At 38.7% G+C, this 12,849-nt stretch overlaps 1 protein-coding gene across 1 annotated transcript; it reads right to left on the bottom strand.

The window, feature by feature from the left end:
* Nucleotides 1–7,615: 7,615 nt before the first annotated feature.
* mrpl24 (mitochondrial ribosomal protein L24) lies at nucleotides 7,616–12,612 on the bottom strand. Its single transcript, XM_042506823.2, has 6 exons — nucleotides 12,518–12,612; nucleotides 12,080–12,257; nucleotides 9,503–9,598; nucleotides 9,030–9,133; nucleotides 8,386–8,516; nucleotides 7,616–8,002 (listed from the first exon to the last, which is right to left on the bottom strand). Exons 2-6 carry the CDS (start codon nucleotides 12,251–12,253, stop codon nucleotides 7,866–7,868), a joined length of 642 nt encoding a protein of 213 aa, XP_042362757.2. The 5' UTR covers nucleotides 12,254–12,257; nucleotides 12,518–12,612; the 3' UTR covers nucleotides 7,616–7,865.
* Nucleotides 12,613–12,849: the final 237 nt, after the last annotated feature.

Here is a 12,849-nt window from a genome sequence, read left to right as displayed (position 1 = left end):
TTAATGTGCATTGGACCCCAGAACATAACTGAGCTTTGGGCCCCTTTGACCACCCCTCTTCCACCATTTTTTTAAATGTTAAAGCATTATGCATCTTGTCATTTATAGATAAACCATAAAAAACACAAATAAAAGTTTAATGTGGTTCAAAATGGCCAAAATCAGGGCAGACACCTTAATGCCACAGTAATGTATCCTCATACAACGGTTCATATAATATCTAATGAATGGCGCCCCACAAGTAGTGTAGTCACATTATGTACTTATTATAAAGTTATGTACTAAACGTTAAGTTGCGTAGGTTAGGTCTTGGAGAAGAAACATAGTAACAACGCAGATTACAGGACTTTGTACACTGATCTCCCGGGGGATGGTCATTTAATCCACCACCCCAATCTGCCTCCTTAAAGACTTCCGGCTTTTATACTACTTCCCACTTTGCTCCCCTCAGTGCATTGGTCACATGATCACAGCCTTCTCAAATACATGGGTGGGCAAGACATGATTATTGTCCGCATGGGGGTAACAATACAAACTTTCAGACAGCCTCTCCTGGAGATAATGGTGTTGCACTTATTTGTACAAAAAAAGTGACAGAAGTATTTTGAAAAATAAAAGCTTGAGAGAGAAACTGAAATTCTGTCTGTGGCCCCAAAAATCACATTACTCAGACAGGCACTTTGTTCAAAGCATACTGACACCAACTCTCTTTCATTTGTGGCTCTGGAGCAGGTGCCCGCTCTGCACAGCCAATAATCCATCTTTGGTCGTGTCATCAGTGTGAATCGAGCGGATCAGCAAAGACCAGAGTGTCATCTCAGGCAGTGATGTAGAAGATTTGTAGCTGAGCTGAACCTGCGCCCAATTACACACATAGTATTTCAGGGATCTTCTTGGCCGACTACTGTATTTCAACACCTGTTTATACTGTATATAATGAAGACATGCAGATGAAGAATAAGGTCAAGGTGTAAAAAATGCCCTCTGTAGACGGGGTGAATGGTGCTTTGTAGAAGCCGTCCTGTGGCTCGGCAGCAGCGGTTGGTGCTTCACACCTGAGGAATCTGACACCCAGATACCAACAAGACTGTCTGGGAAGGAAATGTCAAAGCTCAGAGAGCAGACAAGAATCAGAGGCGTGCTTTACGATCCAGCTTTGACTGACTGTCAAGGTGACCCAGACTGAGTCAAGTCCAGTCAGCAGTTTCGGTCACTGAAAGACGTCACGCTCTCCGCTGTCATCTGTCTTCAGCAGCAGGGCAGAGTAATGAAAAAGGATGTCATCCTCAGAACAGAAACGGTAGTGATATAAAACGTCCATCCACAAAAGGCTTTCTTCACAGTTGCTCCCGACGTCTGACCTTTGACCTAACTGCAGAGAGCAGAAAACATAAGAATACGTGCTGACGAAGATCTTGTGATGATGTGATGGAAAGTTCGAGAGCAGCTACTGAATGCACCCTGTGGTGAGACTGTTTTCTAAACTGTGGTGTTAAAGTTCAAGAATGAGCCTTAAATTTTGGCTTTTGAGGTGAAAATTGTGTGACTTTTGAGGGACAATATAAGCAAATGTTGCTTTGATAAATGAAAAGTTGAATTCAAGAGCAACAGAGAGCTGAAGTGAAACCTTATTCCAAACACTTCTGGCATTTGCAACAATGCAAATAACTAAAAAAATCAGCTTTTGAATCCTGCTTGTGTATTTAATATTTCCTGTAATTCTGGCATTTGACAAGTCCCAGACCTTCATTGGTTGAACATGACTCAACAAGTTGGGGAAGTTAAGGGTCTGCACGCACATCCAGACCACAAAAAAAATGTTTTAAATTAGGTGCTGAACAAAACGTAATATAAAAGAAGAAAAAACAAAGCCTACAAACTAGATTATGCTCCCTTAAATATGCAACTAATTATGACCATGGTAACAATTCGAGTTACATGCTCTTCATGAGACCACGAGGTTAGTTAAGACATGTCTGTAAAAGCAGCAGGACAGAGAGACACTTAAAAGTTTTTAGACAGCAGAGACTACACTAAAATAATGGCACAAAAGTACTTCAGCAGAGAATGTTGGGAAGTTTTATGGTTATGGAAAAAAAGCCAAGTTGAGTACCAGCGCTTCTGCACCTGTAAATTTTAATGGGAGCTGTATTTTTTTTTTTCCTATGCTTACAAAGTAATCCCTGTTACCCTTATAAAATAAGAAATGTTTCCGTTTCAAATAGCAGCATCTGTAGTGAAAGCCAATGTGTTTTACAGGAAAGTAAATCCCAGGAGCACACGTCATTGAACCAGAGAGGCTGATGAGAGATTGTATGATTGTACTGAGCAGAAGAAGCTGGTGGAGCAGAGGTCAGCTCAGACATGACATCAGGCCTTCAGCTTTCTATAAAACACCTTTTGGCAAAGTTGAACAAAAAATGTTTTGTTGCTACAAAATCACTTGGTCTGGTTGATCATGGTGGCTACTGTTGGCAAACTTCCTAATCACCATTTGTGCCTCTTTTACACAACATTTTAGCTCATTCAGGTCACAGATGACGTAACTGACTTGGGAATGTTGAGGAAAAGGAAACTTTTTGTGACGTTAACCTGTAATTACATCTTGTGGCCGCTGCTGTAGCCAAAGTTACATACTCTCATTTCAGACCAGCATGGAAGAGAAGTCGTTAAAAAAAGTTTAGAAATTCCATGGCAACTGGGAAAACCCCATCTGCTGATGAAGATCATGTGATATGACTGAAAGCTCCTGAACAGTTACTAAATGGTCCGTGCGGTGGGATTGTTTTCTCTGAAGACTACTGTGTCTGCTGCAGAGTTTGATAAACGATGAAGATCATATCTTTTATAGATAGCTGATTTGAAGTATTTAGTCTGTGAGTTACATTGTAGTGGAAGTAACTATTAGTATGTATATTTACTCAAGACCAGCACATCAATATTCAGGTACTTTTCAGAATTATTTCCATTTTATGTTAATCTGAGGGAAATATTGTACTTTTTACTCCAGTAAATTCATTTGACAGCTTTAGTTACGAGTCACTTTATAGATTAAGCTTTTACACACAAAACATGTGCTACTTAAAAAAAATATGATGCGATGGTACAAATTCCTTACACTATATAACATAGCTAAAATTACCACTTAGATCAGCTACAAGAGTAAAATGCTTCCATGCATCAATGATAGTAAACCAAGATTACAATATTCTGTATAATAACACTGACTGGGGCTAATCTGCACTTAAACAACATTTTATTACTTTTACTTAGATGATTTTGAATGCACAGATGCATGGCTGTAATTAAAAAAAATGGACTTATAATCTTACTTTACACTATATGCTAGAGTATTATAGCTTTATTGTAATCTACAGGTCTGCAAATTAAGTTCATTTAATCAACTGAAGATAAAACCTATAAATTAATTAAGTGTGGACGAGGGAATTCAAGTCTGACAGGAAAAGTAAGAGTTCAGTTCTACCTTCCTTTACCGTAACACATCGAGGTTGCACACAAGAATCCAGTGAGAGCGACTGAATTAGACCAAACACAGTTACACATGCATGCAAGTCGAGCCTCAGACCTGCACACAAGCTAACGTTACATTTTCCAGCAGCTTTCAAACAACCAGCCTATAATTAGACGCTATCATTATATTGTAGCCGAGCTTAGATCATCAAGTGAGTCAAGAGCAACACTAAAATTTAGTTTTTAAAGTGTCTTCAGATGTTCTGGAGATGTTTGAGCAGAAATCACAAAACCCCCTGTTTCTGCAAGATCATGTTACACCTTATAAGGGCCGCTTGTCTTTGGAACGACCTGCCCGAGGAGATAAGGCTCGCAGAATCACTGACTTCTTTTAAATCACTTCTTAAAACCCATTTTTATAGACCTGCTTTTATGCAATGTTGCCTTTTATTTATTTGATTTTTATTTGATCTATTTTACCTTCTTAATTCATGTTTTATTTCTTTTTATTTGTGGTTTTATTGCTTTTATTGTTTCTGTTGTTGTTTTTGGTCTATTTCTTTGTATTATTTTATATCTAAATTATGCGTCCTGCATCTTGCATTATTTGTCTGCTTCTATTTTGCTCTAACTCCTCCCGAGTATCTTCTTGCTTGTGTTCAGTTGGACTGTTTGGCTCTCCATTGTTGTATCTAAGTCTATGAATCCCATCTCTGCTTTGCTTTGTTTGTCAAAGCAAGTTATTACTATTATTATTATTATTATTATTATTATTATTATTATAAGGCGGGGTGAGTTTCTCAAATCATAATTGTTTTACGTGCAAACCTGCAAAACAAACTTGCAACCAATAATGATATAAAGACAAAGGGAAGTGACTACGAGCACCTATGTGGAATAAATGAAGCTGTGTTCTGTTGCTGACTGTGACACGTGCAACCAACAGCACCAGGTGGGATTCATTAGTTTACGTGGCTGAGAAGCGAATGTGACTCAGCTAAAATACAGAGCAGAGCCTGCAGTTTATTTTTATGTATTCTTAATTCTGCTTGAGTCATGTTCTGTGGTTTCACTTAACTGGGTTACCAGAACTGCTGTAAACTCACCACAAACGATAGAAAGGACTAAATGGGCATTCTCAAAACTCAGTGTACCCTGCACACGTTAAGCCATCCATAAATCTGTGCTTAGTGCACGTAAATGGAAAAAAAAAGACAAATGAAGCAGCACAAAGGATCCACTTCACCAGCTTCACCTTGCTGTAATCCCAGACTGAAATCCACACAACACTCATGCAACGACAAGAAAGACGAACCAGCCTTTGAATCATTTTTCCTCCCATAAAAGCAAAAACCTCAAAACCCAGTTTCCGCTGACTGGATGCTTTTATTCTCTCTTGGATGCAGAGTGGGAGAGGCAAACTGGTGCAGGAGAAACCAGTCTGGTAAAACTGCTGCACTCATCCACTCACCGGCCAAACCAACAACTTGCAATGCTTTCTGCATGATGTTACTGCACTAACCAGAAATTAGGGCACGGGGAGCCACTGTGACACTTTGACGCAGTTAAAATAGTGTGACACACAGTTTTTTTGGTGTCACTGCCTGGCAACAAGGTAAGTTGTTTCTGCAGCTGGTAAATCAGTACTCGTGGTTAACCAGCGAGGGAAATCAGGTTTTACCACCTCCCTCATATATCAGAAATAAATGTGCAGCTGAGAGTTAAAGAAGACTGAGCTTCTCTTTGACAGATACAGATAAAACCGGCTATTCATAACAACCAATGGCTATCTGAAGTTTATTTAAACATACTTTATGGAAGGCTAAAGCAGGATTTTAGATGTGCTGAGTCCAATTAATATTTTTTTTATCACCAAAGAAAGAAGTGAAAAGTTTCTGATTGACATTTTCGTTGCTCATTACACATTCATTCACCTGAATCCCTCTCTCTTATAACCGAGAGTCAAGCAAGAAACCTCCAGGTTATCCTGGACTCAGATCTAGATTTCCAGAGTCACAACAAATCAGTAACTTCATATGCAACTATACTAAAAACACTGCTAGAGTCAGAAGAATAATGTCAAAGCAAGACCTTAAAAGACTCACCCACGCCTTCCATTGCCATTTCCAGCAGTTTAGATTACTGCGACGGCCTTTCAAAACAAGCTGTTCGGCAACTCCAGTTCTAAAATCCTTACACTGGCTACCTGTCACTCAGAGCACTGATTTTAAAATCTCGCTGCTTGTGTATAAATCCCTACAAAACATGATGAAGCAGCATTTTGTTATCGTGCAGCAAAAACCTGGAATAACCTCCCAGATGAAGTTTTAAGTCACAGCTAAAAAGGTTCCTTTTTTACACTGCCTACTCCACCCGGTAATGGCTGCAAACTTATTTTAAACTTGATTTTATATTATTTTAAATGATCTTTTTTAGCTTTGCACCTCTTGTCTGCATTTTTGTTATTTTGAATGATTTTTATTTTACATTTTTAAATCATTTAGTGATTTATTTTACCTATTTAAATTTATCTCTTTACTCTTTTATTGTAAATCTGTATAATTTGTTATGATTTTATATTTCATTGCTCTTTAACGCACTTTGAATGGCCCTGCTGTATGAAATGTGCTAACAAGCTGCCTTGCCATGCCATCAAGTAGCATTTTATCTCCCTAAATCACAGCCTAAATGTTCTTTCAAAGACTCAGGATATAATCGGGTCTTTTCATTATATTAATTAATTAACTTCCTCTATCTAGAGGGCATTCATAAGAGAGCTAAGCAAGAGGTAACTGTAAGTTACATCAAAACTGATCAAAAAAGTGAACAAAAACTGTCAAAATCTAACTAAGTATGCAATTATTTTGACTTGACCTTCGACAATACGAACATTTATCTTAATTCATATTATGCAGATGATCTCGATGATAAATGCACGATCAAACTGCTTCCTCTGTGAGGTCATACTTGAAACCAAAACTGTAAAAACTAACGTGTCACAGGAATAACACGCAGTGCCAGTGAATGAAGTCAAATGAGGTGAAAGACCTTTGTTGAATCTACCCAGTCTGTGTCGTCTCCTCCTCCCGAGTCATTTCCTCCTGCACACAGTTTCCCAGACACGTTGGAAAGAGAGACTCATTTGTCTAAAGGCTTTAGGTTTGGAGAGCAGCATGTCTGGGCTTCTGCAAAATAATATGACTATTTTCAGCCTTATGAATGATCCAAACCGAATGTAACCATTACTGTTATTAACCCTGTCGATGCCAAGAATTATGTCATATTTTCTGCAAACCAGAAGCCACTGCTGTTCTCCTAATGATGGCTCCGATACAAGCTTACTCAACATTATCATTTCAGCTAAAATGCTGCTTTCAGAACTTTATCTCATTAATGTTTCATTCCTGCTCAGTTAATATTCTTTATGCATTTGCCTGAAAGGCACAAAATTTGACTTTCCCTTACCAAATTACTGATGCTGATATATTAAAGCCAAATCTTTAAAAGAGAGAGTTCACCCCAAAATAAAAACACATATTCTTCCTCTAACCTGTACTGCTATGTATTAATCTGGATTGTCTTGGTGTGATTTGTCGAGTGGTAAAAAAAAATCGGTCATAGAGATGTCTGCCTTCTCTCCAATATAATGGATAAAGTTGGCAGAACTAGATTGCTTGTGGAGCTCAGAGCGCAAAATACATGCGAAAAATTGCAATGTCTGTTTCCAGAAATCATGACCCGGTTGGTTGAGATAATCCACAGACCGTGTTGCTCCTTCTCCACAATGATACCGCTCACAGCAAGGGCTGTGGATTATCTGGGTCACGATTTCTGCAAAGAGACATTGCTGCAGAAATGGGTTCTTTTTGGCACTTTAAGCTCCACAAGTGCCATTTTATTGGAGAAAAGGCAGACAACTCTACAGCCGATACCTCCAACACTCAGCAACTCACACTAAAACAATCTGGATTTATAAATAGCAGCACAGGTAAGAGGAAGACTATTTGTTTGATTTATGGGTGAACTTTCCCTTTAAGTTTAGAAGTTTAGAAACCTTCTGGTTTAATGCTATTTGAGAAAATCAAGTTCCTTTGCTGAAATATGGAGCGAACCTCCAGAATACAGCAAAATACAAGCTACTGCATAATTTTATGAGTGACATTTATTCACAATAACAAAGATAGGAACATAATTCAAATGTGGCACCACCGCAACGTCCTCAATAAAACGTATGTTTTACCCATATGTTACAGTCCTCAAGTCTTACTCATGTCAGTCCCTTTTTTGAAAACGTCGTGTGTGTGTGTGTGTGTGTGTGTGTGTGGTGGTGGTGGTCAGAGTCCCTGTGAAAGCCGGACAGCACAAAGAGGACTGAGTGTCTCTGATTTTTCTGGTCAGTACCAGTAGGATGTTCGATGTCTCCTGTTCTCCTTGATGCCCAATTTCTCCATCACTTCCTCTTCAAGGGTTTTAAGAGACGGTACAAAGGTTTTTTCTAGAGTGTCTTCAGGACTGGTGTCTTTAGGTCCATCTGTAAAAGCAGGAAGAAAAAAACAGTCACATGCAAAAATATACACAACTTGAAAAATTTGCACCTGTGGGCCCTTCAGATGCGGTTGAACGTCACCCTATTTCGAGCACACTCCAGACTTTGAGTTGGATGGTTGTTCAGTATTGTTAATGGTTAATACATACCATGTGTCTTCTAGTTTAGAAAGAAACGTGTTTCTTCCACTATAAAACAATCGAACTGCATCACTCAGACACCTATTTTTAAAATTCAAGTCTGCATATGGTGGAAAAATGAACGACAGACAGTTTCATGTGCCGACTCTTTGCTTAAACATGGAAAAAACTGCTTACTGAAACGAATAACCCTGCCATGAAAATAAAAGAAACACAAAGAACTCTCACCTTTCCACTGCTGTGGCACGATGCCGTCTCGTCGCTCTACGACAGGTTTGGGGATGATTCGACCCGTCCTGACAGACACTCGGACTTTTTCACCCTCCTCTGTGAATCTCCACTCCACATCAGTGGGCTTCCTGGAAGATCAGCATTAGTGTGTCATAATTAGTCTGATTTATCGTCAACAGGTTGGTAAAGACGTGACTTAGCTGGTACCCTTACCCTGAACCCGACCCTAATGGAAACACACCAGCTTTGATCTAAAGTAGGTTCGTAAATGATGGACAATACAAAATTAAGAGCGTGGTTGTTTTAAGAGTGTGGTGCTCTGATTAATGCATCAGTACATAAATTCCAGCAGCGCTCTGAATGAACAGTCCGGTTTGTGTCACAGTGTGCTCTGTGTTAGTGTGTGTGTGAGAGAGACGCAGCTCCAAAACAGAAAATCTGTATGTGGCAACAAAAGCTGATACTGTGGCGGGCCTCCACAAATAAATAAATGTGTGTGAATACCTGAAGACCATCTTGAAGAAGGGTTATAACTCAATTTGACAGTTCATCTGTGGTTCAGTTATTGTAAAGGTCCTGAGCCGAGTGTGCACATGCACAGCCATAATTTCGTTCTTGCCGTGTAGCTCAGGTTACTGTACCTATCTGAGGGGTCAATGAGTGCGACATCCTGGAGCATAATCGGAGCCTCACTGACAATGTAGGTCCCACGGTAATCCTCAGTTCTTCCAATATACCTGTAATGCTGAAAAAGAAAACAATAGTTCCAACTTAAAAAAAGAAAGAAAAACAACGAACAGGTGGCGGCCAAATGGCTTTTCATGGTGCAGGAAGTCAGCTTGTTTCACATTAAAGTTCAACTAGACATCTGTCTCCATCTGGTGGAGTGAAAATAAAACACAGTGTATGACACTGCAACAACAGAAACTAACACAAACACTTTGCTGTTCACTTATGTTTTAATGAAATGTATCCAAAACTGAATCATCTGCACTCTGTGTAGCAAGAACAGCAAGAGCCAACTTTTTATCCTCCAACAGCATCACCAATTATACTGCGACACATTGAACAGTTTCCAGTTTTCTCTGGGAAACGGATCACAGCAGCTCCTTACTATGTTCCGGCCCTCCAGTATAACCCAGTTTCTCTTTCTGAAGACTTGGACCACTTTTCCAATCTTCCCTTTGTCCTTCCCCGAGAGAATCTCAACCTGAGGAACAAAAGAAAAGCAGATACTTCAGTCTATGTTGTACAAACATTCTCTTCTAACATTTACCAGTTAGTTTTGTCAATGCGAGCTTGGCCAAAAATATTTTATAGCCTCAACCACCAGATTCTCTTGCCGTTAATCTCCATTCATCATTCGGGACATTTCTTTACACAGATGTGACTACATCAAAATAACTAGTGACAACATTACTAACATCTTTTTTTGTTACCAGTGGTGTAAAAACTGTTTTATCTCATTTAAAAACTGCAAATCCTCGTTAAAATAGTCACATTTACAAATTGACTTATGTAAAGCTAAACGAGTGTAAGCTGTACTTATGTACTTATCAAGCTCATTCTTCTAAAATACAGCTCTGTGCAGAGATTTAGGAAGGGGCCCTGTAACACCAGGGCACTAGTTACTTTGATGTCATCTGACAGTTGGCTGTTGGTCAATGTCAGGCCGTCAGTGAGTATTTGTCGCCCTAGTTTTTGCGGCGTGTCCTGTACCATTGGCACTAGTCAGCCCTTGTCGGCTGTTTTCAGACCAATTCAGCATTTTAAATCAACATCAAAGATGGCAGAACCCTACAGTGAGTGAAATCACTCTAATTGACAGTTCAGCTCAGGACACGATAAAAAAAAAAACAGAAGTGAGGAATACAAATTAAGGACTGACGTCAAGAGGACGTGATACTGAAACAAACATGTTAAATTAGGTAAGATTAGGTTTTTTTATAAACAAGAGAGTAACTCCCGCACACTATCCTGCTCACTGCTGATATGTTGGGTTTTTTGTTTGTTTGGTTTTTTTGTCTGCAGTAAGCGGGACAGTGTGTGGGAGTTTATCTGTTTCTTTGTCTATAGATTGCTCCTGCCTCCTCTGACACACCTGTCACACATCCAGGTGTGTCAGAGATTCTCTTCCGAAACTGTTCAGAACTGTTTTTGTTATTTCTGGCAGGCCCATAGTAAATATATTTTTTTCTTTCAGCAGCAGTTTGTGCTGTTAATGTATGAACTGGCTAACTACCATGTTGAATCCGTCCTGACGGTCTTCCAGTTTTCCTTTTTGGATGGTAATTACAGATGTCCGCTGCCTGCTGGTATGGACAGTTTCTTCCTCTCAGGCAGGCGCAGAACATACGTGCTAGTTGACCATAGTCCTTGTGATGTGTTCAAGTGCAACTTTTTGGACAAAAAATCGATACCACATCATATTGTGAAATTTTGTGTGGCAATTTTGCATCAATCCATGGACACCAAGTATTGATTTTTCTTATTATGTAAATTATTGACATTGCAAATACAAATTAAACTTTGGAAACCTATTAGAAAAGAATCCAGAGCTTTTTCAGTCCACTTGATTCATTTTGCTACAATAACAACAAGTAAAGAAACTTTATCTTTTAAAGTTTATCTTATTAAATAAAACCCAAGTCCATATTTTTTTCTTCATAGACAAAATTTACAGTTAAAAAAAAAAGGTAAACGATTGTAATATAGGTTATATTGCATATATTTGTTATTGTTACTCAGCATATTGAAAAGCATTTAAAATCGCAATAATATTGTACTATAAGTCAAGTGTCATAGTTATATCGTATCAGACTTTGGTGATTCTGATGTCTTGATGTCTTCTGACTTGTGCAGTGATCTGTAACTGATATCCTGTCTGTTAATGCAATAATATGTGTTTCTATGCCAAATGTTTTTGTTATGTTTCACTGTCTGCACCTTCAGTTTTTAATGTGCTTTTCACCTATTTTTGTTGTATCACCGTCTGTGCCTGCAGCTTTTAAAATACTTTATTTAAAGAGATTTTTTTAGTTTATCCGACTAGACATTAACATAAGATAGAATCTCAAGGAACAAATATGTAAAAAAATGTAAAGTGAAATGGAAGGAAAAGAAAGCGACAGGTCACAAAACAAAACATGTGCATTGTAGTGCATTTAAGCACATATAGGACAGACCACTTGCAGAGGTGTGAGTTCGCAGCTGCAGGCCAGGGGGACTATTCACACAATCCAAAAGTGCAAAAAAGTGTCAGCATGGAAGAAAACTTTGAAAAACCTCAGGGAGCTATCTTTATTTATTTATTCATTCTTTATTTTATTCCATTTGAGTTTATAAAAAAGTTGCTGTGTATTGTGTTGAAAGGCTCAGGTTTCATTAAACATTTGCCAAAGGCATTTACACAAAGTTTTGTGTTGATGTTTGTTATTATCCAAATTCTTAATATTGACAGAGAGATTTTCATTTTTTACTGTAAATCCATATCTGTTCCAAATATCACTTATTGGTGTCATGAACCACTAATAGTCGATATCGGCCCTGAAAAAACAATATCGGTGGACCCCTTGGTAAACTGTCAGAACAGTACTGACATATTCACACACCTTGAATATTTAATTTTGAGGATTTGCACCTGACTCGCGGTGTTGGTTTGAAGATTTGACATCTGAGTGGACTCACTCACCGTGTCTCCTTTGAAGACAGACCAGTCCACCGGCTCCACAAACACCTTCTTCCTCCTCTGTCCCGGAGGATTCAACCTTTTAGCAGCCTGAGTCCACGGTCTGTTGGTGCCGTAGCGGTAATCTTTGGGCACAACGACCCTGGCTGCCATCGACAGGAGAGCGGTCAGCCTCATGGTGCTGCAGGGACAAAACAAATGCAGGACAGTAAATTAAACTTTAAATGTGCCCAGTCTCCCCTGACAACACAGACGTTACAAGCTATGCTAACGTTAGCTTGCGGAGTGAGTTAGCTATCATTAACGGCGTGTTACTGCGGCTAAACATCAGACACTATCTTTTCTAAGACATTTAATCTTATATGATGCTGCTATATATCATGTTAAAGCGTCGTTGTAAATAAAAACGAGTTAAGTAACATAAAAGCGGAGCTGTTTTACCCTCTGTTGATGTCAATGTCACATGTAGCAGCTCCGACACCAACGTTAGCCTCAGCAGGCAGCGCCACCTAGCGTACAGGAGGCTGAGATCTGGCTGTACGCATGCGCAGTTGCCATATCACGCATCTGTTTTTCTTTTATTTTTTACTTTTTATTAACAGTATAAAAAACAGTAAATTCAATGGTCAATACAATAAATTACAAATGAAATGACAAAATAAAAAACATAAAATAAAAAATTAAATAAATGAATGTATTATTTTATCTTTTAATAAAATTATTTCATTTTATTTTTTAATCAACGTGTTTGTCTTTGTTTAGATTTTTGTTTT

Source organism: Plectropomus leopardus, chromosome 17 (genome assembly GCF_026936395.1).
Source record: "Plectropomus leopardus strain MGB_pleo_1.0 chromosome 17, ASM2693639v1, whole genome shotgun sequence".
NCBI classification, from domain to species: Eukaryota; Metazoa; Chordata; class Actinopteri; order Perciformes; family Serranidae; genus Plectropomus; species Plectropomus leopardus.
This window is presented reverse-complemented; position numbering and strand designations above follow the sequence as displayed.